The sequence below is a fragment of the Ciona robusta genome, chromosome 5 (assembly GCF_009617815.1).
Source record: "Ciona robusta chromosome 5, ASM961781v2".
Taxonomy (NCBI): domain Eukaryota; kingdom Metazoa; phylum Chordata; class Ascidiacea; order Phlebobranchia; family Cionidae; genus Ciona; species Ciona robusta.
This window is the reverse complement of record NC_143239.1, coordinates 6,718,900-6,744,284: the sequence shown is the minus strand read 5'-3', so window position 1 is coordinate 6,744,284 and position 25,385 is coordinate 6,718,900. Positions and strand designations below refer to the sequence as shown.

General features: G+C 36.0%; 3 protein-coding genes across 3 annotated transcripts; 1 reads left to right on the top strand and 2 right to left on the bottom strand.

Moving 5' to 3' along the window:
- Positions 1 to 1,170: 1,170 nt before the first annotated feature.
- Positions 1,171 to 12,177, bottom strand: LOC149736115 (MAP kinase-activated protein kinase 2-like). Its single transcript, XM_089879321.1, has 9 exons — positions 11,955 to 12,177; positions 10,970 to 11,109; positions 7,057 to 7,121; positions 5,207 to 5,413; positions 4,944 to 5,019; positions 3,942 to 4,066; positions 3,527 to 3,612; positions 3,082 to 3,162; positions 1,171 to 2,782 (listed from the first exon to the last, which is right to left on the bottom strand). The coding sequence occupies exons 1-9, from the start codon at positions 12,102 to 12,104 to the stop codon at positions 2,645 to 2,647; spliced, it is 1,068 nt and encodes a 355-aa protein (XP_089735447.1). The 5' UTR covers positions 12,105 to 12,177; the 3' UTR covers positions 1,171 to 2,644.
- An 851-nt stretch (positions 12,178 to 13,028) lies between these two features.
- On the bottom strand, positions 13,029 to 18,018 carry LOC149736114 (DNA-directed DNA/RNA polymerase mu-like). Its single transcript, XM_089878610.1, has 10 exons — positions 17,733 to 18,018; positions 17,238 to 17,439; positions 16,776 to 16,895; positions 16,280 to 16,480; positions 15,871 to 16,066; positions 15,430 to 15,528; positions 15,178 to 15,308; positions 14,603 to 14,751; positions 14,225 to 14,393; positions 13,029 to 13,763 (listed from the first exon to the last, which is right to left on the bottom strand). Exons 1-10 carry the CDS (start codon positions 17,837 to 17,839, stop codon positions 13,677 to 13,679), a joined length of 1,461 nt encoding a protein of 486 aa, XP_089734736.1. The 5' UTR covers positions 17,840 to 18,018; the 3' UTR covers positions 13,029 to 13,676.
- Positions 18,019 to 18,078: 60 nt separating this feature from the next.
- Positions 18,079 to 25,162, top strand: LOC149736113 (pseudouridylate synthase 7 homolog). Its single transcript, XM_089879284.1, has 12 exons — positions 18,079 to 18,360; positions 18,720 to 18,827; positions 19,068 to 19,200; positions 19,889 to 20,070; positions 20,505 to 20,647; positions 20,800 to 20,990; positions 21,899 to 22,027; positions 22,391 to 22,565; positions 22,814 to 22,859; positions 23,585 to 23,781; positions 24,162 to 24,313; positions 24,757 to 25,162. Exons 1-12 carry the CDS (start codon positions 18,175 to 18,177, stop codon positions 25,071 to 25,073), a joined length of 1,959 nt encoding a protein of 652 aa, XP_089735410.1. The 5' UTR covers positions 18,079 to 18,174; the 3' UTR covers positions 25,074 to 25,162.
- Positions 25,163 to 25,385: the final 223 nt, after the last annotated feature.

The window sequence follows — 25,385 nt, the reverse complement described above, 5'->3', positions numbered from 1 at the left end:
GTCTCGGGTAAGAGTATATTGTTTTATAATTAAGTGAAACCAGGGACCATCGTGCCGTGTTATGCGGCATGCCGCTCCAACAATACTTAACCATTGTGTTTGTGGATGATTTATTACAAAGCATTCAACAATGAACATCACAAAACCCGGCGACGTGGCGTAGTGGTTAGCGCGCCTGCCTCTAACCCAGAGGTAATGGGTTGAAGGCTCGTCGCTGCTACCATTGTGGGCGTATGTGTCCTTGAGCAAGACACTTAACGGCAATTGCTCCAACCCAGTGGTCATTAATGGGTTGTCCAAATTATCAGCCATACATAAAAATAAAAAAAAAAATCCAAAAAAAAATAATCACCCACAAAGTAACATACTTGGTAACTCGTAAGCTGGCGCGAGGTGCACACCCGTGTTATAACGACTGTCGTTTTCCGGCCACGCGAGGATAAAGTAAGTTACATTCATTCATTCATTCATTCATTCAAAAGGTGATGTCACAGTTTTGCTTCAAGAAAGTGTGTGACGTAACAAAGTGATTGTTAATACTCGAATATGCAACAATGTTGGTTAAAGGGGAATACCACTGCAAAATCAAAATGTGCATACGCGGCAATGCATGAGATTTCCCATAAGAAAAAGTGTCGCTGAATTTTGACAGTTTCTAAACTACTAGAAAAATCTTTTTTTTTCGGATTTGGCGTAATAAATGCTTTTTCTTTCTAAATATATAAAACAATTAAAACAGACTTTATTATGTTTTATTTTTTCGATTGAATTTAGCCACATACCAGACTAAGCTAACTCAGAGTTTTTCCAAACCTAATTTTTAACACGAAAAACTGACTTTTTATAAATAAAATGATATAGTTGGTACCAGTGAGACATAATGAACGTTTGAATATAAAAAAATGTTTAAAAATTAACTAATGCAAAAAAGGCGCTAAGTCACGGCCTACTACAGATATCTCTAGTAGGCCGTGGCTGAGTCAGCATAATATTAAGCTAAGGTTCAATTGAAAAACTAAAGTCTATATTTTACATTTTTTTTTATATATTTACGAAGAAGAAGCATTTATTATAACTAATCCGAAAAAAAGGATTGAAAAAAAAAAGATTTCGAAAAAAGAAGATTTTTCAAACCTGCAAAAGTAATTAAAGTTTTGACAGCGAACAAACTTGTTATATATTAGCTCAGTTTATTTCATTTATTTACAGAAGATGAGCATAAAATAATTAAACATAAAATTATACAAGCTATGTGACAACACAATGCATATTATGACATCATAATCACCATTGCATTTCATATTAAAATGGAATGCACCAAAATAGGATAGATGCAATCTGCACAAGCGACATGATTCCAGACAATGTTTGGCACACTGATTAAGGTGCATTTAGAATTTGCTGTTTCAGAGTTTGGAAAAAAAGAAAAGATCAAACCTTCGTTGACATGCAACTAAACCACAAGTAAAATAAATTGGTAAATCACCGCTGTAAAACTACATTTCACACAACTTTTTAGCCGTGCAGTAAAAATGCTTTAACTTTTACAACAACAGTCAACGTGGATCACTGTAGAAAGCGACTAAATTATCGAAAGGTGACATAGTTTTGGGCCAAGAGAAGTATTGTTTAAAATATAACGGTGCGCATCAGCCAATTAAAGCTGGTAGTCAATGATTTCTTATATAAAGATTTAAGGAACAGAAATAGTGTAAAAACATATAGTAGGGTGGGGGAAGGATGGGACACCTTTTCATTCTATTTTCTTGTCCTGTTTGGTAGTGAACAAAGAACATTTAAAGAATTATCAAATATTATCCTTACAACTCCCATAGACCGTTGTTAATGTTTTAAAACAGAATATTTAGATATTATGTGCCCCATCTTCCCCCATTATACTATAACTCTACAGTCATAAATGAGTTTCAACCATAAAACAAACTTGAGCCAAACTTTGCCCACTTTTGGATTGGTTGTTATGGTGTAGCTGGCATAGGCACCAAACCTGGGGAGGCAGGGTTTTATTTTACCAAAATTCTTACAAATTTTACATTTTTTTACCGAAATTTGCATAAATGAGTAAACATTGGAATCAAAATTTGTTGAAAAGTTGGTGGGGATCATCATCCCTGCCTCCCCTGTGTTTTAAAAAGTTTGGAGCCTATGGTAGCCTGTATTAGATGCTACCACAATGATAACGGGTGAAATAAACACACAAGTGTGGTCAGCGATCACCATGATATAAATTACAACAGATTTTGCGTTAAAATTAACAAGTATAAATTAAAAATGGCTAAAACCTAAAGTTCAAGAATTAAATTATACGTTATATAAGATGTTTATGACCACACAAGGCACTAGAGAGACACCTTTGATATTTATGTAACAAAAGTGATTATTTAGTGAACAATTGTGACAATCATGACATAACAAAGAAATTGTTACAAGAACAAAGCTAGGAATGACATCACAATAACCAAGTCATGATAAAGTCAGTTTAAAATTAAAACAAAAACCTTCACAGTTTAATGTTTGAAAATTAATCTGAATTCGATTAAATTGGTCCAAAATCTAAAATAAGAAGATCACCATGACCTAGGGTTAAAACAGATGACACAAAGCCATCAAAATGTTGTTTCTATTTTCACTTAACTCCCTCAATGGACTTTGCTCTCTTATTTCGCTTTTGAAGCAGTTTATTATTGGCATGTTCCAATTTTTTCATGGGGGTAACTTGATCATAGTCGACTCTCATCGTAGCTAATGCATTCGCCATTTCATCCTATAAAAATATTATATTCAACACTGAAATCATATTTTTCAATATAGAAATAGTATAAATAACATCGAAATCATATTTATGCTATAGAAATAGTATACATAACATTGAAATAATATTTAATCCTATAGAAATAGTATATTCAACATGAAAATCAATTTAGGCGATGAAAAAGACAGACAGCATGTACAAATCATTTCACTTGACAAACAAATTATATATTTAACATATTTACAAAAGTGGTGGGTTTCACATTTTGTAGAAAAAGTATATTTTTAACAAACTTAATTATGACATCATACCTGAACCTCGGGCCATTGAGCTTCCTCTTCTCTCAACACACGAGCCGAGAACAATGGTGTTTGTGGGACAACACTCACTCCCTGTGATGTCATAATAATTCTTATGCAGTGAATATAGGATTGGGGTTCCAGGTAATTTGGATGCATAGCTGGCAGTTTATAGACACTCAATAATAGAGATTATATTCTATAAGGGTGAGGTCTTCAGTGAGGCACACCTGAGACCTGGGATGTAGGTATATTACCCCAACACCCAGGGTGCTACCATCTAGACCCCACTGAGGCAGTTTATAGTCACTCAATAATAGAGATTATATTCTATAAGGGTGAGGTCTTCAGTAAGGCACACCTGAGACCTGGGATGTAGGTCTATTACCCCTAAACCCAGGGTGCTACCATCTAGACCCCAGCACCCCAACACTCATTATTAAACGAACTGTCTTACCGACACCCAAGGATGAGCCACAAACTCATTAATCGTGATTCGCTTCTGTGGATCGGTGTTTAACAGTTTACGGATGAGAGTCTTGCCTGGATGGAGATACAAGGTTAGTGGTAAGCATATACGCAGATAGGGTGGGATTAGGGGTCACAATACCCCTATTTTTGGAGAAGATACCTATATTATCTAGGTATTTTGAAAAAATGAACCCCATTTTTTGTGGCTGCACCACCGGCAGTTGGTAATGGCATCAAACCTGGGTGGCAAGTTGTTACGAGTAGTTTTCCATCATGAGAGGATAAAAGGATAAATAAGTGACATACGTGGTAACTCGTAAGCGGGCACGAGGTGTTTGAAACAGAACACCCGTGTTATAACGACTGTCATGAAACAGAACAACCCAAAATATCCATTTTACCTTCCTCTGACACTGCACTCCATTCAGGATCAGGAAATGAATATTGTCCGTTTCGGATCCGCTTTTTCATTCCTGGGGAGATGGCTAACCCATGGTGGCTGTAGAAAGGTGGGAAGCCGCACAATCTAGGGTGGGGTCGCTTGTTAAACATTAATATTAACAAAGACTGGGCACATAGGAGCATGAATTTAAATACATTTTAACTTATGGATACCGTTAGCACATAATATCTGTTATATATTACTGTGGGGTAAGATGGATACCTTAATAAGCACATAGTATCTGTTATTTATTACTGTGGGGACATGACCTTGTTATTACAGCATAAGAAGGAATGGACCAACTCTGGTATAAATTTCTGGGTGTTGTTAAAATGGAAAAAATTCCATTTTGCCGTTAGGATTTAGTTTACAAGGTTTATTCGTAATAAAATACTTGGATTTTAGATGTTACTTGAATAAAGCAGGGCAATGGTCTTTAATGTGCCCACTCTGAGCTAAACCCCAGACATATATAGAATAGAATACTTAGATAAAGAATGTATATGTTGAACTATAAGAACAGATGTTCATATTATATTTTATACATAAGACACCATATGTTATGTTACAATTATATTAAATTCCATGGAAGGAAAAGCGTTTTTGTGTCTCATAGGATCTAGACAACACATGTCTGAATTTTAAACAAAAACTTAAAAGCTGAAAGCTAAATGTTGTGTTACGCCCGCATACAAAACATAGCTGTTGCATATTATAAGATTCATGAAACTTTTCTGGTCAATCTGTTATGTATTCCAGTATACTGACAACTTCACTTCATTTTTAGCGCCTTCAGTTGGATGGATACAAGCAATAAAAATATCACATAAACATTATTAGCCCATACTTACACCATGGATAAGTCACTCAAGCCTAACCAGAAAAAATGAAACAAATACATACAAGCAATAAAATTGGAAAAAAATATAATATTACATATACATTAATAGCCCATACTTACAGGATATACATAATGACACCTATAGACCACATATCACAAGATTTATCGTAATGTTCAGGACCAAGCACTTCAGGGGCTGGGGAGGAAATAAAAGTAATTAATGAGATATCTATAAGCTATTTAAATTCTACCAAAAATAAAAGACAATCAGAAATTTAATGCCAAAAACTAGCAATAAAACAAAAACAGCCAGAACTTAGTGCGAAAACCAACAACAAAATAAAAACAACCACAATATTCCTACAATGGTTTGTTTAACTTACCAACATAGTAAGGTGTATAACACGGGGTGTTGAGCGATTTATTACTGGTCGTCAACTTCGCAAAACCAAAGTCCGTAAGTTTAAGAATCCCATCCGCCCCTTTTGAAGAATAAAGTAAATTCTCGGGTTTGACATCTCTATGTGCGATGTTGTTGTCATGGAGATATTTAATCGCGCTTCCAATGTCGCGCATCACTTCTGCTGCTTCTGTGGGGTCATAAAAATGATTGTGATGTCATATTCTTAAATTAGAATATTAAGGTTGTTTAATTCCATCGAACACTATAGACACAATTTTAACATTGTATGTTTGGTGCTCGATACTGATAGGCGTATGTGTCCATGGACAAGACACTTAACGTACATTCTACATTGCTCAAACCCAGTGGTCACTAATGGGTTGTAGTACCCTTGATGTTGGGGTAATAGCCAACTGTTGTCCAAATCCCAGGTCCCATGGCATGCCTTGCTGTAGGACCTCACCCATATAGAATAGAATGTGTATATACAATGTTGGGGTAATGAGCCAACTTTGGCCTAAATCCCAGGTCCCAAGGCATGCCTCACTGTAGGACCTCACCCATATAGAATAGAATGTGTATATACAATGTTGGGGTAATGGGCCAACTTTGGCCTAAATTCCAGGTCCCATGACATACCTCACTGTAGAACCTCACCCATATAGAATAGAATGTGCATATACAATGTGGGGTAACGGGCCAACTCTGGCCTAAATCACAAGTCCCATGGCGTGCCTTGCATTTAATGGTTTATTTTTAACTACTGTTTATTTCATAGGCGTTTTAATATTACTACCAGTCTTGTCCTTTCGCAAACTACTCCAATATTTGTTACCATACCCAGCAACAAGATATATTAAACTATTGATAGCATTTAAGTTTGATTAAACTTTGTTAACATTGATATTAATTCCAACATTCCTGGTATGTCGCATGTCCAGCAAACATTTCAAAACGCATCCAAAAGAAAAAGGTTTGAAAATCACAGGCTAAATATGTGTAGATGTTTAATGGAATAAATAATTAAGTAAAATGTAGCAGATGAAATGTTAATATGCCCTACAAAAGATGTTTATTCACTTATTATCGGGTCACAAACAATGCAATAAGAGGCATTCTTACACTACAGGAAGCTATCAGTGATGTCACAATGCATCGATTATTGTCTAGATTTAAGTGTTGACGTGCGAGAATATTGACTTAAACATGTATTATGATGTCATAAACAAATTTATGTTCAACAAAACAATTACTGTGCATGTTTAAAAGTTGATTAAATAAATAATTAGGGAAGCAATACAAATGCTCTCAAGCCGTACTGTATGTGTGTTAAAGGTTATAAGGACAAGCGTTATGTTATTATAAACCCACATCTTTATAAGTTATGATATAAGAGGTAAGATGACAATTTTAAGAACATCATTGTCATAGTATAATTGTTATGAAGCTTGTTGCCACCGTTGTGGGTGGAGGAAGATGGGACACCTTTAGCACATAATATCCAATAACAACGGTCTATGGGAGTCATGAGGATACGGTTTTATAAAAAGTCTTTGAATTTTTGTTTACTTCCAAATTAGAATGGAAAATAGATTGAAAAGGTGTCCCATCTTCCCCCACCCTACTACAATGTTACTAAAAAATGGTGAACCGACCTCGTACAAAAATTTAATCAAAAAATTTGTCAAAAAATTTTTTTGTTTACTTTAAAAAAAAAAATAATATTTTTTTGGTTTAAAAGACGAGTTCACGACCCCCGAACCCTCCCCCTAGCTGCGCCACCGGGTATGTACATTTAATAAGTTACTGTTTATGGTAATAAACACCGACCTCGTTCGGTGAATGCGGACTCCGCTCGTTCCTGTATTTGGTTGAATAATTCGCCTCCTTGCATCCTATAGAAATAACATTATTTATAAAAAAATTAAAACAACGTTGAACGATAAATATGGAAATAACATTAAACAGCAATTGGGAAATAACAATAAACATAGAAAAAACCATAAACTGTAATTATAAAAAAATTTAAAACAGTAGGCTATAGAAATAACATTTAAACAGTAATTATAGAAATAACATAAACCGTAATTATAAAAATAAGTAAATAGATTAAACTGAAACTTCAGTTTGAAACTCCAGCTGTTTTGTAAATATTGTTTCATTATCTGTCACAACATGTGCCTATGATGTAATGTATGTTTAATAGTGACATCACAAAGCTAATAATCTAATTGTTTAAACATACTTAGCAGGTAGAGATATAGAATGTCACCATTGGTATTCTAGAATTCCCCGTTCAAAACACCAGGAATTGTTTATTACATCACAAACATTCATTGTTCGATTGTTGCATCACTATTTGGTAACAATCGTTACAAAAACACACCGGTTATTTTATTGTTATTCTGATTCATTTAAAAAATGTTTGTTAAGTATTTCTCAATCTTCGTAGGTCCTTTCAGATACACTCAACACCCGTGGCCCCCTACTCCATCAATAAATTAACCTACATTTGTTTTAATACATTTTTTCCTTTAGTGATTTTTACTCTTAGCGTGCTTTTTTAGCAACTGTTAATTTGTTGATAACTCTTTGTTCTTTAAAATAATTTAATTAACCCTACTGTATTCAAGGAAATAAATAAAATTTATGTTATGTGAATGTATGAATATAACTTGTTTAATCCTCGCTTGGCGGGACAATGACATTCGTTATAACACGGGTGTTCTGTTTCATACACCTCGTGCCGTTTACAAGTTACCACGTATGTAACTTATTTATCTTCGCATTGCTGGACAATGACAGTCGTTATAACACCACCACACTGGTGTTCTGTTTTGAACTGGTAGCAGCCACGAGCCTTGAACCCATAACCTTTCGGTTACAGGTAGGCGAGCTAACCATTGTGTTACTGATCCGGATATGCAACCACATCCACAACACAGCGACATGTTTGTGTTGTTGAAATAAAGACTTAGAAAAACATGCAGTCGTATTATTACTTTGTGGGTGGAAAATATTTTGATCCAAACATTTATTTTCACAGTGGTTCATGTAAATACTGGGAAGCAAACAGGATATGATGTAATTGGAATTATGGGAAATAAAACAGGTTTGTCTAACTTTTTGACCAGAAACCCCTTTAAAACTTAACGATTAAAACTAGTACAGTACATGAAGTACTTTGTGTAAAATTGGTGAACTCCCAGCGACCCCTAAGATTCGTTACGAGACCCTCTTGTTTGGGAAGCGCTAGTCTAAATGGTAGCACCCGGATATACCAACATAATACACCCCGAGAAAAAAACAAATGCTAAAACTAAAAAAAAAATCACCCACAAAAGTTACATAGGTGTTAACTATGAAGCATTATTAAACCAGAAGCAACATTTTATAAATTAGATTCCTATTTCGTACAAGTCCACTAAAGTGAGGTCAAATTAAACCAACCAAAGTAAACGTTTATGTTAAGTAGTGCTGTTACTAACCACAGCTACCACCCAATGTATATGGAATGTAAAGTATTTACCATGACTCATCGTTATTTAAATGATGAGTCATAATTCACTTATGATCAAACAGTAGTAGCGTTCTAGATTAATAAATCTGGGGTCACATTGATTGTCAAAATACATTTACACTCATAGTTGTCAAACATAGGGAACCTCATTGATTAATGTGGTGAATGCAATATACTTTGGCGCTGCTTGTTTGTACACCTAACAGCAGGGAAAAATCTGTTTTAGGTGGAAAACTAGAGTTAAAACATATGATGTCATGATGTCACCCATATTCCAACATTTTTTCATGCAGCGTCTGTGTTACGCCGATGCTAACAATTGCATTATGACATAACAAACCAATTTGACTTCTATAATAAAGTTGTTTGGTCATAAAAGTGAATTTAACTACTGAGGTTGTTGCTGCCATGGTAACAATAAAAACGAGAATATTAGAACAAAGAACTGATGCAACAATAAACACTGTTCTAAAACAAACACTTTTCTGATGACATCATACTGCAGCTACAAAGAAAATGTTTATGACAAAATAAATAGGTAGCAAAACTTAATTTTAGAAATAGCACTGATCACCCTGTTTAGGAACGTAGGAGCATGTCACAGTATGTTTACAGCTTCTTATAAACATCAAATATAAATAGAAAGAACGTGTAACGGAGCTTAAAAGCAAATCTATGTTTGTGGTAAAAACACTGTTGTTGTAATTTGTCCAAATTATTAAAGGGTCCGATGCCATTTATGGTGATATATCAGCTTATAACTCAAACTTGTTAACTCAAAAGCTTATTTAGTTATAGCACACAAATTGATACAGTAGGGTGGGGGAAGGTGGGACACCTTTTTATTCTATTTTCTTGTACTAAAACATAAAAGTTTTTTAAAAAAATTGTTATTCCTGTCCCCTCTTTCATTTATAATCGTTTTAAAACATATTATGATGTCAACTATGTACCAAAGATAGGAACCTCTAAGCCCTAGCATTACACATGTGTAGCCCATCTTGTAATTAGATGTTCTGATAAGTGATAACCTTAGTGACCCCACAGATACAGACAAATGCCTCTCTGTTACGTCATAACAATGAGACAATGGCCAAGTGGTGGTTTTCGATTATGAGTCATAAGAAAGATTGTGTAGGAACATGCTGGGTTATTGTCTAATCATTATGACATCACATCCTGCCCACTAACTTAACTCAACCATGAAAAAGTAAACAACAAAAGATTGTTTATGATGTCACAGAGTACCATTGTGAGATAAGAAGGAAAGATTAAAACAGATCGGATAAATTGTGTTTTGTATAAACAAAACTTTGTTTTCGATCTATTTTGTTCTTTGGTTTATTGATTTTTAAGATTATTGGAAAGGGTGGACTTGCTGTAAACAGCATGTGACTCGCTGCAATTTTTTCAATAAATTAAAATTATATAAGGAACCCAAGAAACCCATTAACAAACATATAGTACTGTGGGGCAAGATAGATACTGCTACTGCATTTAAAGCGCATATTTCCTAAACAGGTTTTTTAACAATTAACAATGCTTTTTTAAAGTCGTAAAGATCTGGTTATATAATTCTGTAAATAGTGTTTGTTTATGACCAAATGGGACGATAAAAGAGAACAAAAACATTTCAATTTTACCATTTCCACTAACCAAATATAAACGAACCTACGAACAAATATATGAATGGTAGATCTCCTACCAGACTGTTGTTTATGAGTAATTGTTTTGATATAAAAGTTAAAACGTGACATAGGATGTATGATTGCATGACGAACAAACGACAATCAATTCCTATTTTGATGCTTTATTCATAAAATTGAAAGTGCTTTTAAACCCCCAGGCATACATTTTATAAAACTTAACATAAAGTAACATGAAGACTGAGGAGTGGTGACACAATAAAAAATAAATATTATTTATAAATGTATATACATAACTGTACAGTCTGCAGTTATCAAATTTTATCTTGAGTTATATTCAAAACCAAACATAATATGCAAATATTGTTATTTTTTGCTAACATTTCGGCTTATTTGGTGTAGGCCTTAAAATTCAGTGCGGTTTAAGCGCCATGAATGTTGTTTAATAAATTCACAGTTTGTCATGCAGCACTGCAGAACCTAATCTGTATGGTAAAGAAAAATCTCCCAAGTTACTTTCCTACATCCTTAGCCTATATATAGTAAGACATGGGGAGAGAATTAAAAGCAAACCAACCTTTCCATAATGATAACGAGACATCTTTTTTCTCGAAAGACATTCTCATAGACATCACATATACACACAATGTGTCGACAACCAGATGCTTTCCAATGAAGATCAACTTCTCTTCTTGCTTTGTCGCTGTCCACAAGAACCTATACACAACATGTTGTTGATTTATCCAAACCAGTGCTAAATTATGGCTGTCTATATTGTAAGTCATATTTAAAAAAACAAAAATTAAACAAAAACCAATTACCCACAAAGTTACTGGTAAAACTAGAAAAAAAAAATACAAAATTACCTACAAAGTTATAAACATATAGTTATTTAAGATGTATATATATTAGGTACATTATAGGCTATTAACACATACACACATTAAGCCAAGAGCTCCTTTGTAAAACTAAAATTTAACTTTTTTTATATGCCGTGCTAATTTAAATGACCGCCTACTCTAGGTAATAAAGCCTACACACCAATTTAATTTCTAAATTAATCAGCAAACCTTAATTTGCAGCAATATATGTAAATCAATACAGAAGACAATATAACATTTAATGAATGAAAGAATAACAATACAGCTGCTATAAAATAAATACGTCGTGTACAAAGTTTATGAAGCCCAAGGCCTATGTAGTCACAATGTAATATATCTGAACTAGGTTGATTTGTTTGCCAGGAAGGAAACTGTTTTTTTTTTCATAGAAAGGAAACTATATAATTAACTAAAAAAGACCCCAACTGTTGTGCAAATTATAAGTCATATCAAAGCAAAAATCATACACTAACTTGAAGAGTGTGGTTTGGTTACTCGTAAGTACACAAGGGAAAAAATGGTGCAAAAAATATGCGCCTGACTGCGATGCGTTGTTTCAAGTAGAACTTAAATAGGCTTTCTGGGTGTTGGGGTAATAGGTCAAATTTGGCCTAAATAACAGATCCTACAAAATCAATGACCATACAGTTTCACCAAATCAAAAATCCATCACAAACTTACTTTTAAAGCGCATTTCTGCCCGGTCTTTCTATTTGTGCAGCCAACCACTTTACCATTTATTCCAAGTCCTAGAACATTCTCTGAGTTAACTTTATAATCTTCATCAAGCGAATACTTCTTGACATTTAGAATTCGTTCCACCACCGACATATTAAGGTTTAACCAGCAAACATTACTGTAACACTCTTTACAAAATATTCTATAAAAGCATATCAGGGTAGTGAATTAATGAAGTAACTTATTTATCCTCGCATGGCGGGCAACTGCTTTATACACCTAGTGCCTGTTTACAGGTTACCACGTATGTAACTTATTTATCTTCGCATGGCGAGGCAACTATAGTCGTTATAACACGAATGTTCTGTTTCATACATTACGGAAGCTAAGGTTTGAAGCAAAACAACAAAAAACAACATATAAAAAAAAACAACAGTCTGTAAACTTGCTTTGTCGCTTTTTACAGTAAAAAATATAATAGGTTTAGAACTCTATAAAAACATAAATACATATATTAAACAAATTTACAGAATACACTCATATTATGTGTAAGTGAAACTCAATAACAAGTTTTAGTCATACCTTACAAAACAGTTATAATCAAATAATTCAAAAACAAGATTTAACACAAAAACGAGGTTTTAAAATGTATAGAAAAAGCACAACCCATAAAACTTTAAGAAAAATACTTTTGAACTAAACTGACAACTACGTGACTGTGAAATCCATTTAATTGTTTTTAAACAACGCCAAATAATATAAACTTAAATAGCGCGCATATATTACTTTTACCGTTGTCTAGTGGATTTTTACGTAATATTACATTAGCGGTATTTATATTTTTGAGAATTAACATTCTAAACTTTAAACAGACCTAGTTCTTTTAAATATTAGCCAAATGAAATGCCGCTAAATTCGTTCCTTCTACTCAAGTAACCCAAACAACAACCGGGATATTGCGTCACGAGCTATGACGCAATATGACGCTATCGATTATGACGGTAATAGTTAAAACTTGAGTGGGGAGTTTTGTAAGCGATATTTAAAGATTATTTTAAAACGCTATAAATGACCAAATTGTTGTTAGTACGTGTTATTTTGTGTTCTGTATTTTAAAACACATTTCAAAATAGTTGCTTTTATTGTAAAAACGTTTTAACCAACGCCTCCATACACAACTAAACAGGGAATATACTGGGACAAACGTGGTCACCAACGACATATGTCAACTTGGACATTTATATCCTCGTGGGTGGGAATTTGAGTGACTTATCCATGGTTGCCACTCCCATGCACACAGTCTAGCTGCTAAAGCTATTGCAGTTTGTGGATAAGCAGGCATGACTTTTGGTTGGTTTGGTCATTTATATCCTCATGGGTGGGAACTTGAGTGACATATCCATGGTTGCCACTTCCATGCCCACAGTCGAGTTGCTGAAGCTATTGCAGTGTGTGGATAAGCAGACATGACTTATGGCTGGTTTGGTCATTTATATTCTCTTGGGTGGGAACTTGAGTGACTTATCCATGGTTGCCACTCCCATGCCCACAGTCGAGTTGCTGAAGCTATTGCAGTGTGTGGATAAGCAGGCATGACTTTTGGCTGGTTTGGTCATTTATATTCTCTTGGGTGGGAACTTGAGTGACATATCCATGGTTGCCACTTCCATGCCCACGGTCGAGTTGCTGAAGCTATTATATATATTGTAGTTCACAAATAATCAATCAACAACAGCGTTCATTTGGAGGTAGATATTTTAAACCAAGTTTATTAAAAATATCTTCTTCCGTTTCAGCAGCATAACTTTCCTTCTGTGAAAAACAAAAATACTATTTCTGAATCTTTTTCATACTATCTTAGTGTAATATTAAACATAATCAAATACATAAAGGCAATGGCTGTCACCTATGAAATGAGTAATTTATTTATCACCAACAAAGTAATATTGGATAACTCGTAAGCTGGCACGAGGTGTATGAACACCCGTGTTATAACAACTGTCGTTTTCTCGCCATGTGAGGATAAATAAGTTACATTCATTCATTCTCGCATGGCAGGGCAAAGACAGTCATTCTAACCGTTACCACGTACATAACTTTAAAGGTGATTAACTTTTCTTTTTGGCTGACAATTTGAACAACCCATTAGTAACCACTGGGTTGGAGCAATTGCCATTAAGTGTCTTACCCAGCGGCATGCACCCAGAGTCAAAGGGAAATAAAAGATACAATCCCATAATACATTATAAAAAAAACAACACCACATAACAAACCATATCTAAATCATACATCCCATGACTTGTGAGAACAATCTTTTTTTCCGATCTCGCATATCTTCTAATTTCCCGCTCAAAATGCTTGAAAAACACAATTGTGATGTCATATTCTATATGGGTAATGAGGAGGCATGTCAGGGGACCTTGAATGTTGTGGTGAGCACGCCTGCCTGTAACCCAGAGATAATGGGTTCAAGGCTCGACGCTGCTACCGTTGTGGGCGAATGTGTCCTTGGGCAAGACACTTAACGGCAATTGCTCCAACCCAGTGGTCACTAATGGGTTGTCTAAATTATCAGCCATACATAAAAAAAATCCAAAAGTAATCACCCACAAAGTAACATACATAAATACAAACTGTGATGTCATAAACACAAACCTGATGGGCATGACCTTCCCACCCATTGAGGCTGGAACTTAAAAATACTGAAACATTTTTCAAAGTGGTCCATCGTATTCTTCGAATCTGAAGGGGTTGTGACTTTTTTGATCGATCCTTTTTTCTCGGTGTAAACGAAATGCTCCTAGATCAAAGTTTGGACACTATTATCACTATATTCCCTGCATTGACTAAATAAGTGGACTGTATTCAACACAAAGGTAATGGGTTCAAGGTTTGACGCTGTCACCATTGTGGGCATATGTGTTTTTTTCGCAAGACAGTTAACGCCAATTGCTTCAACCCAGTGGTCACTAATAAGTTGTCCAAATTGTCAGTCATAGATAAAAATCCAAGAAATTCCTTCCAAAAATAATCACCCACAAAGTAACAAACATGGTAACTCGTAAGCTGGTACAAGGTGTATGAAACAATACAATACATTCGTTTACTAATAGGTTGTCTAAGTTGTCAGCCATACCGAAAAACAAGGAATATTCACCCACAAAATAACATGTTCAAACTAATTAGCTTATAATTATATCACTTATAGTTTAAATATAACAGCTACCTTCAGCTGGTCCAATATTAAACCAAGCAACCCTTCCTCCTTTCCTTCAATTGGGTGGGAGATCATTAGATCCAGGTCATGACCTTTAGTTTTACCCCGTCTGAACCCACCTACCACAGTCACTGTTGTGTCTATAGATAAATAAGTTGTAAAGTTTTGATTGACCAAATAGTTGTTAGTGTTTGTTATGTTTGTCTATGAATAAGGTATTAATGATAACCTAACTTGCCAGTGAGCATGATATATAATCACCTTTTCTAAGTGCAACACATGTATCTCGTACAAGCTTAGCAATATGATTGGCTTCCTCCAGTAGCAATGGTTCATTCAGATCCTCATAATATTTGAAGCCTGAGATACAACAATTTTAAATCTGCATGGCTTGCAATATAACCTCAAACAAGTCACTCCATTTGCCTAATTTTATGGCAATGTTGGGTTCATGTGGTAACTCGTAAGCGGGCACAAGGTGTATGAAACAGAACACCCGTGTTATAACGACTGTCGTTGCCCCGCCATGCGAGGATAAATAAGTTACATACGTGGCAACTTGTAAGCGGGCACGAGGTGTATGAAACAGAACACCCGTGTTATAACGACTGTCGTTGCCCCGCCATGCGAGGATAAATAAGTTACTTACGTGGCAACTTGTAAGTGAGAACCGGTGTTATAATAAACCCCATATAAACCCACCGACAGCTTGATCTTTGTTCAAATGAACATTCTCCTTCCTCACATCTTCCAAGGTCCTCATCTTCAGATCATAAAACCACTTCCTTCCTGTGTTCGGGCCCACACCAAAGATTCCGCAGAATATTTTCATACTTTTATAAAACTCACTGTTGGCAACTCCCTCCGCTTCATCAGAGAATCCTTCCTCTAAGATTTCCTGAAAATTTTAAAAACATTATAAATATTGTTTATGGTTAGCGTGACTACCTTTAACCAAGCGGTTGCAGGTTTAAGGCTTGACGTTGCCACCATTGTGAGCGTTTGTGTCCTTCGGCAAAGCTCCCCAGCATGCTTTGCTGAAGGATCTCACCCATATAGAATGGTAAGCCACCAATTAGTTACAAACAACATTCATACCCAAGCTACCAACCTTAATGACTTTCTTACAATGCCCGATTTTGCTTGAGTTCGTTGAATCCACATAAGGTATATTCGCCAGCTGTTCCACATGAGTGACTTTGTAATGTAACGCCTTCAATGAAGCGGAACCACGTCGAAAAGAAAGAGCTCTTGCTTCTGCGTTTGAATCACCTCGGTAAAGTGCATTTTCCTCTAATATTTCTAATGCATCCTGGAACAATGAGTGTAATGTTATAGAAAATATGCTGGCTATATTTTAATATATAATCTTGTGAAGATACAATTAGTTTCCATAAATGTATCTATGTATGTAACTTATTTATTCTTGCATGGCAGGGTGACGACAGACTTTATAACACAAGTGTTGTGTTTTAAACACCTCGTGCTCGCTTACGAATTACCATGAATGTAACTTTATGGGTGATTGTTTTTCTATATGGCTAACAATTTAGACAACCCATTAGTGACTTCTGGGTTGAACAACAGCAGAATTTAAATTAAATTACCGTGAACTGTTGATTATAATGAACAAGAGGAGTTGTTCGCTGACAAGCGTACATTGTCATCCTTGTCTTCTCATTCAGCCTGGGTTTCTTGGAAGGGGAAACCCCTTCTTCGATACTTTTCTTAATGAAACATAGAAATCTTAATTAGGAGCTTGTGTCTCAACTGTTTTAATTACATAAAAGCTTTCAACTTGGACACACATACAGCCAATTTTGTTAAATGCAGGGATAGCTGGACTTATATGTCTATATAACGAATCTAAAAATTGGTTGTAATGTTTACTGATTAATGCAATAAAGAAAATTCAAAAGTTGGCCTTGCATGGAAGGTTTGGGAATTTCTGTTGTGTCCGATTCACGGGCTGTCATGTCTCATGTGCGAATTAGAAATTTTACAATAAAAGTTAAGCAACCAGGTAAACTAGAACATAGTTTGATTGATATTATGACATCACAATAAACCTTGAACTGTAGTTTATGATGTTTTTCCATCGGCAGGAGGGACTTCTCCTTCATACAAGCAACGAACCATGAGACATCAACAAACTGCTTTGTGACATCATCATTTACCATTGTGACATCATCAGTTATCAGTTTGTTCTTTCTTAAATATTCTACAATTTCTTCTCTATTGCTTTCTTGTGATATAACAATGGATGCTTCTCTGTTTGTATATAAGGGTAAAAAGACTCGACAGTGAGCATGAGGTGTATGAATACACCATGTGTGTCTGGTGTAGAAGAAGACATCCATGTTATAACTCGACAGTGAGCATGAGGTGTATAAATACACAATGTGTGTCTGGTGTATAAGAAGACACCCATGTTATAACTCGACAGTGAGCATGAGGTGTATGAATACACCATGTGTGTCTGGTGTAGAAGAAGACATCCATGTTATAACTTGACAGTGAGCATGAGGTTAACACCATGTTTATTTAACTAATTAGATTCTTACCGAACGTCAGTAGTAACTTTGAAAAATCCGCTTTTGTTTGCAATTTTCGTCAAATGATCTTTTCTTGCCTTGTTCATGCGCCGGGATACAAAATAAATCGTTTCCATTCCAATTTCCCAGCAAAACGCCAACAAACTTCCTGTAAATTAAGAATTAGAAATGCAAACTTTAAAAAACGGTGTTGCATTATAATAAGTAAGAATGAAATAAAACGCCATTATCAAAAGCCATAAAACAAAATGTTTTAAACAGTCTATCACTGTTAGTGTTTTTATAATAGCTGTATCTAGTTATTACGACCATGCGTCAACAAATTATATTTTGTGAAACACTTTCCGCAAATTGCGCTCGGGAATTTCCCTACGGCGATAGTTACATAACGTGTGTGATTAACTAAACATTAAAAAGTTTCGTGACATTCCAAAACACGTTGCTGCCCAAAATGTCGATTCTGCTTGAAAAGGACGTTGGTATGACAGAGTATATTGGAAAACATAAAGGGTTTACAGGAATTCTAAAGATGCGTTACCAGGATTTCATGGTAAATGAGATCGATCTGCAGGGAAAGGTTGTTCATTTGACCAATTTTGATACGGAAGTCGTAAGGGAACATGAGCCTATTGAAGAGGTATAATAAGACAAAATTTACATTTTATAAGTGACCTAATTTAACCCCTTAGTTTGAAAGAGTAATAATTATGAAGTAACACTCTTAAAAACTTATTTTATGTTGTTAAAACCGTTTTTTTAACTTCGTTTTCTTTATGTTTTCAAGACATTGTTAAAAACTTCTTTTTGAAATGCTATTTAAATATTTACAAGCTATTTTTAAAATATTTAAATTTGCTTTTACAGTACCAAAGATTTATTTTAAAGATTACTATTATATAAACCTTAATGAATAATGTTAAAAAGTTTCCATTTAAAATAACTAATATTGCACCATCCAAGTATAACTGGTGGACTTTAAAATTGTTGACTTTATAGAAAGCAGTGTTGCACATTCCAAATGATGTTCTTTCGGCAGAAGATATTGATGGGTTGAAGAATCTGGACGGCAACACTGAAAAAGCTGCATTTTTTGTCATAAAAACGGTAAAAAAATAAACATGTCAAAAATGTTATGTAATAAATAAACTGTTAATTTTAGGGACAAGGTGTATGAAACAGAACACCCATGTTGTAACGACTGTCATTGCCCTGCAATGTGAGGATAAATAAGTTACATACGTGGTAACTTGTAAGCGAGCACAAGGTGTATGAAACAGAACACCCGTGTTATAACGACTGTCGTTGCACCGCCACACAGGGAAATTATGACTCATCAATACCTAGGTTGGCATGAGCAAGTCACAACGGACGGAAATACACAAAACAGTGAGTCAGTTCTTTCCGAAGCTTGAAACAAAAACTGTGAAAAATGAAACAACAGATGAACAAGAAATCAAAGTTATGAAGTTTTCCTCAGGTTTGTTGAGTCTGGGATTTACCTCATGCTCACCATCGAGTTATAACATGGGTGTCTTCTAATACACCAGACACACATCGTGTATTTATACACCTCATGCTCACTGTCAAGTTATAACATGGGTGTCTTCTTATACCCCAGACACACATGGTGTATTCATACACATCATGCTAACAATCGAGTTATAACATGGGTGTCTTCTAATACACCAGACACACATCGTGTATTCATACACCTCATGCTCACTGTCAAGTTATAACATGGGTGTCTTCTTATACCCCAGACACACATGGTGTATTCATACACCTCATGCTCACAATCCAGTTATAACATGGGTGTCTTCTAATACACCAGACACACATGGTGTATTCATAACCTCATGCTCACAATCGAGTTATAACATGGGTGTCTTCTTATACACCAGACACACATGGTGTATTCATACACCTCATGCTCGCTGTAAAGTTATAACATGGGTGTCTTCTTATACACCAGACACACATGGTGTATTCATACACCTCATGCTCACTGTCGAGTTATAACATGGGTGTCTTCTTATACCCCAGACACACATGGTGTATTCATATACCTCATGCTCACTGTTGAGTTATATCATGTGTGTCTTCTTATGCACCAGACACACATGGTGTATTCATACACACCGTAAAGATTTTTTATCTTCACACAGATTCAAACAAACGCAAGAGGAGCAACAAAGACCGAGGTTTCCCGTATTGCAAGTTCGTCCTCTACAAAGAGAACATCGCCACAATGGACGCTGTGAACTTAATTCTCAAGAAGTTAAACCTTAGACACGCGAGGTGTTTTCAATATGCTGGAAACAAAGATAAGAGAGGGGTAACAGTGCAGGTCAGGACCATGTATTCTGGATATTCAGTTGCTTAAATGAGATGGAGGTAATAGGTCAATTGTGGCCTAAGCCTTGGGGCCCATGGCGTGCCACGTTGCCGGACCTCACCCACATAGAATAAAAATACTTAAACGAGACTGACATAAAACTAAAAAATCTGGTGCTACGAAAACCTAACAGACTTTAATAAAGTATCTTTTAATATTGGTTGGATTTGAATTTTGTCTGTTTTTTTTTAAACACCAGATTTATTTAGTGACTTAATGAGATTGACACAAAACTAGTAGATTCGTGACTTTAATGGAAATGGGTGAAAGATCTTCCCTTGACAGATCGGCGAAGGCAAATGCTCCCATAGAGTGTTCACGTATGCTTGACAATATAAACATACAGGGTCAAAATACTTCACCTAAATAGAAACTTTGCCTTGCAGGAAGTAACGACATCAATCAGCCCTGAGCGTCTCGTACCTGTCAATCAAATTCTCAGCAATATTAGAGTTGGGAATCTTGTTTCGTGTAAAACAGCGAAGCGACTTGGAGATTTGAATGGGAATCAGTTCTCCATTGTGATCAGGTTCGTATTTTGTCCATGGTTGCCACTACCGTGCCCACAGTCGAGTTGCTGAAGCTATTGCAGTGTGTGGATAAGCAGACATGACTTTTGGTTGGTTTGGTCATTTATATCTATCATTTTTATACTAAATTTTAATACAAACTTTCCACCAGAAACACTCTTGATATTGAAGAAAACGATTTAAAAGCGGCGATCAAATCTTTCTCACAAACTGGGTTTATAAACTACTTTGGAATGCAGAGGTTTGGGACCAATAATGTCCCAACGTATGAGATTGGAAAATCCATAATTTCAAGCAGATGGGAAGAAACGGTTGATTTAATCTTGTCATCTTGTTTTAAAGGTAAATGTCTACTTTTACAAAGGGGGGAATGAATTTTACAAGAGGGGAATAAATTTTACAAAGTGGGGAATGAATTTTATAATAGAGGGAATGAATTTTACAAAGGGGGAATGAATTTTACAAAGAGGGAATAAATTTTACAAAGAAGGGAATGAGTTTTACCAGGGAGGGAATGAATTTTACAAAGTGGGGAATAAATTTTACAAAGTGGAGAAGGAGTTTTACAAAGGGGGAATGAATTTTATAAACGGGGAACTCTGTTATAAAATATTTTTATGCAGATTTAAGTCTCCTAATGTATATTATGCTTGTTTATGTGCAGACATGTCCAGAAACCTACAAAGGGGAAACTCTATTTTGAAACATGTTTTTACAGGTTTAAAAATTTCACGCTGCTACCCTGTGGGCTTTTGTGTTACAACCTAATTGACCGCTGGGTTAAAGCAATGTCTGCTAAGTGTCTTGCCCCAAGAGCACACTGTCCTATCAGTAACAGTTAATATCTTAAGTATCCTACCAAAGGCACACGCCCACAATGGTAGCAGCATTGAGCCTTGAACCCCGTATCCACTGATCGACACAGCCATACACTCTAACCCAGTGGTTCTTAAACTTTTTTATACTTTACCCTTTTAACAAAGATGCTTGTCAGATTTACCCCCAATATTTAATATGGGGCTCGTTTATTAAAAAGCAAAAACAACTAATTACATCGGTTATATGAGTTGTTTAATGTCTGGTAAAGTACTACAATTGGCACAGTTTTTCTGTCTCATCAACTGATGTGGATTTTGATTGGTAGCTTATTTACCTTCTAAATACAAGGAATTTACCCCAGTTTAAGAAACGCTGCTCTAACCACTATACCACAGCACCAACACAGGATAATACCAACCAACCTTATTTAGATTGCAGCGAAGAGACGATAAACTTGATTAGAAATTGGAGAGAAGAAGGCAACGCTAAGAAGGCGTTCGATAAACTTAACAGAAGATCTTCATTCGAAGGATATCTGTTGCTTGGAATATCCCACTTTGGTAGGTATTGCTTTGGTTCATTGAAATACAGTAGTTATGTATGGCTGATAATTTGGACAACCCATTCTCCACTGGGTTGGAGCAATTGCTGTCAAGTGTCTTGCCCAAAGACATACGCCCACAATGGTAGCAACATTGAGCCTTGAACCCATTACCTCTGGGTTACAGGCAGGCGTGCTAACCACTATGCCACGGCGCCGGACAGTTAAATTATAACTCAACATTTATAAATGTAGCAATACAGGTATTAGTTTATATGCCTCCCTCTAGAGGTTGCAGGTTCAAGGCTCGTTGCCATCATTGTAAGGGCGAATGAATATGAACATTCAATCATTTATTCTTCTGTTTATGGTATCATAATAGGTCCCAAACAGCTCGTCCAATCACTGGCACGCATTCCTCGGAACACTAGAATGCTCTATCTCCATAGTTACCAGAGTTTTGTTTGGAACAGAATCGTGAGTCGTCGGTTTCTCACATTTGGGGATTCCCCTGTGGTCGGTGACCTCGTGTTGGCTGGAAACGAAAAAGAAGAAAAGTTCGTTTTTTTGTTATTTATTTTCTACCAGATGAGCCTTTATTTACGTTAAATGGTTATTTATATTATGCCTGGTAGCAGGAGTAACACAAAAAATAAACTTTATAACATTGAAAAAAAGAAGGCAGACAATTCATTGGGAGCATTACGTTTTTATACCAGATGAGCCGTTAATTGATTATTTACACTATGCTTGGGAGCAGGAGTAATAGTTATATATTCTATTATTCTTACATTGATTCTTTTAGATCTATTGGACCAGATGCAAAGAAACAAAAAGTAGAAACAGAAGAGGTAAACACCTTGTTAATATAACTAGTATGTTGGTCAAATCTATTCTATATGGGTGAGGTCCTGCAGCGAGGCATGCCATGGTACCTGAGATTTAGGCCAGAGTTGGCTTATTACCCCAACATTGTATATGCACATTCTATTCTATATGGGTGAGGTCCTACAGTGAGGCATGCCATGGGACCTGAGATTTAGGCCAGAGTTGGCTTATTACACCAACATTGTATATGCACATTCTATTCTATATGTGTGAGGTCCTGCAGTGAGGCATGCCATGGGACCTGGGATTTTAGGCCAGAGTTGGCCCATTACCCCAACATTGTATATGCACATACTATTCTATATGGATGAGGTCCCACAGCGAGGCATGCCATGGTACCTGAGATTTAGGCCAGAGTTGGCTTATTACCCCAACATTGTATATGCACATTCTATTCTATATGAGTGAGATCCTACAGTGAGGCATGCCATGGGACCTGGGATTTAGGCCAGAGTTGGCCCATTACCCCAACACCCAGGGTGCTGCAACAGCCTATAAGTGACCACTGGGTTAGAGCAATATCCACAAAAACACAACCAAGCAGAAGTTGGTCAAATTCAACATAACTTAATTACCTTTGTAAAAACAAGTTAAAGTTTTTGTTTTGTTGAAAAAATATCTTACAAGTATCGTTCAAACATAACTTAACATAAACTTATATGAACACGTGTCTTTCTTTTATTTCTAGTCAGAACGTGATGAATACGGACTTCCTGATGTTGTTGTTGTTACTGAAGAAAATATCGATAATTACTCCATTCATGATGTCATAATGCCATTACCAGGTCACAAAGTAACTTATCCAACCAACAGCGCACTCCAGTGGTATAAAGATGAGTTCAAAGCAGCGGGAATCGAAGAATCTATGTTCGACCATAAAGTGAAGTAGGTTCAAGATGTAACTTATTTATTACTTGCGGGGCAAGTCGTTATAACACAGGTGTTCTGTTTCATACACCTCGTTCCCGCTTACAAGTTACCACATGTAACGTTTTATCCTTGCATCGAGGGGCAACAACAGTCGTTATAACACGGGTGTTCTGTTTCATACACTCCGTTGCCTAATTACAAGTAATGGCATATGTAACTTTTTGAGTGATTATTTTTCTGTATGGCTGACAATTTATACAACCTACTAGTGACCACTGGGTTGGAGCAATTGCGGTTTAGTATCTTGCTCAAGAACACATATGCCCACAGCCCACAATGGTGGCAGCTTTGAGCCCTGAACCCATACCTACCTAAAAGTTGTTTCATATTTACAGAGAATATTATTTGCCGGGCGCTTATCGAAAAATAATCAACAAACCAAACGACGTAGAATGGGATATTGTGAAATACAATGATTACCAGAAACCTTTACTGGCATCGGATAAAGATATTTTACAAGGAGGGGAGAGGCCCTCTGGTGAGAAAGGTAAGGTTTAACTGGTACTGTGGCATTGTGGTTAGCGCACTGCTTCTAACTCAGAGGTAATGGGTTCAAGGCTTGTCAGTGTTACCGTTGTGGGTGTATGTGTTTTGGGGCAAGACACGACAGTGATTGAACACAGGTGTTTTGTTTCATACACCTCATGTGTGTGCAACTTTGTGGGTGATTTTTTGGGCTGATCCTTAGGAGCAACTGTTGTTAAGTGTCTTATCCAAGGACAAATATGCCTACAATAGCAGCAGCATCAAGTCTGTCATTCTCTTGCAACTAATTAGGTAAAGGAAATTAATATTTAATTGAAGGAAAAGTTTTCATTAGAGTATTAATACACAATACATGATTTTTCCCCCCTAAATTTATAACTATGATGAATAAATTATAACTATTACCTTTAATTGTTGTCATCTATTCCTATTATTACATTACAGACGGGAAATTCACAGCCTTAAGAATTTCGTTTTCACTTTCTTCATCTTGTTATGCGACGGTTGCCATGCGTGAGGTCATGAAGCGTGACATGTCATCGGCCAATCAGACGCTGCTAGGAGATAAACATAAAATGGAATGTTCGAATGCTGCGCCAACCAGTGTGAATGTTGCGCCAACCAGTGTGAATGTTGCACCAACCATTGTGAATGTTGCGCCAACCAGTGTAAATGTTGCGCCAACCAGTGTGAATGTTGCGCCAACCAGTGTGAATGTTGCGCCAACCAGTGTGAACATACTGGCAAATACAAACGAATGACAAAAGTTATATCATCTTTAACGGGGGTGCTTTCAAAATCTGCCAACGCATTAAAACTTGTCGCTTAAATAAAAGATACATCGTGCTCACTCTGCTTTTCTTCTTCTGTGGCAAAAGAGCCAAAACAAATTTGACCGACAATTAGTGCGTATGCTTTTCTTGAAGATTAAGTACAGCTTTCGTACAGCAAAACTGCGAATGGCTCATTAAGAAATATATTTGCTTTTGTTTTTAAATTCTGACAAATCAAACAGAATATATAAGTTGTAAATATACACAGCTAGTTGAAGTTCCACTGCTGACACTTTCCAT

Excerpts from the sequence above, each read along its gene's own strand:
- LOC149736115 (XM_089879321.1), bottom strand. The coding sequence starts at position 12,104 with ATGTCGGTGGTGGAACGAATTCTAAATGTCAAGAAGTATTCGCTTGAT. Across the intron at positions 3,163-3,526 it reads TGGCTCATCCTTGGGTGTCG|GGAGTGAGTGTTGTCCCACA; the intron begins GTAAGACAGTTC and ends ATGACATCACAG. Across the intron at positions 2,783-3,081 it reads CTCAATGGCCCGAGGTTCAG|GATGAAATGGCGAATGCATT; the intron begins GTATGATGTCAT and ends ATATTTTTATAG.
- LOC149736114 (XM_089878610.1), bottom strand. The coding sequence starts at position 17,839 with ATGGAAACGATTTATTTTGTATCCCGGCGCATGAACAAGGCAAGAAAA. Across the intron at positions 16,896-17,237 it reads ATCATAAACTACAGTTCAAG|AAAAGTATCGAAGAAGGGGT; the intron begins GTTTATTGTGAT and ends TGTTTCATTAAG. Across the intron at positions 15,529-15,870 it reads GAACAAAGATCAAGCTGTCG|GCTTCAAATATTATGAGGAT; the intron begins GTGGGTTTATAT and ends GTTGTATCTCAG.
- LOC149736113 (XM_089879284.1), top strand. The coding sequence starts at position 18,175 with ATGTCGATTCTGCTTGAAAAGGACGTTGGTATGACAGAGTATATTGGA. Across the intron at positions 18,828-19,067 it reads CATTTTTTGTCATAAAAACG|GTTGGCATGAGCAAGTCACA; the intron begins GTAAAAAAATAA and ends ATCAATACCTAG. Across the intron at positions 22,028-22,390 it reads GCTTGGAATATCCCACTTTG|GTCCCAAACAGCTCGTCCAA; the intron begins GTAGGTATTGCT and ends GTATCATAATAG.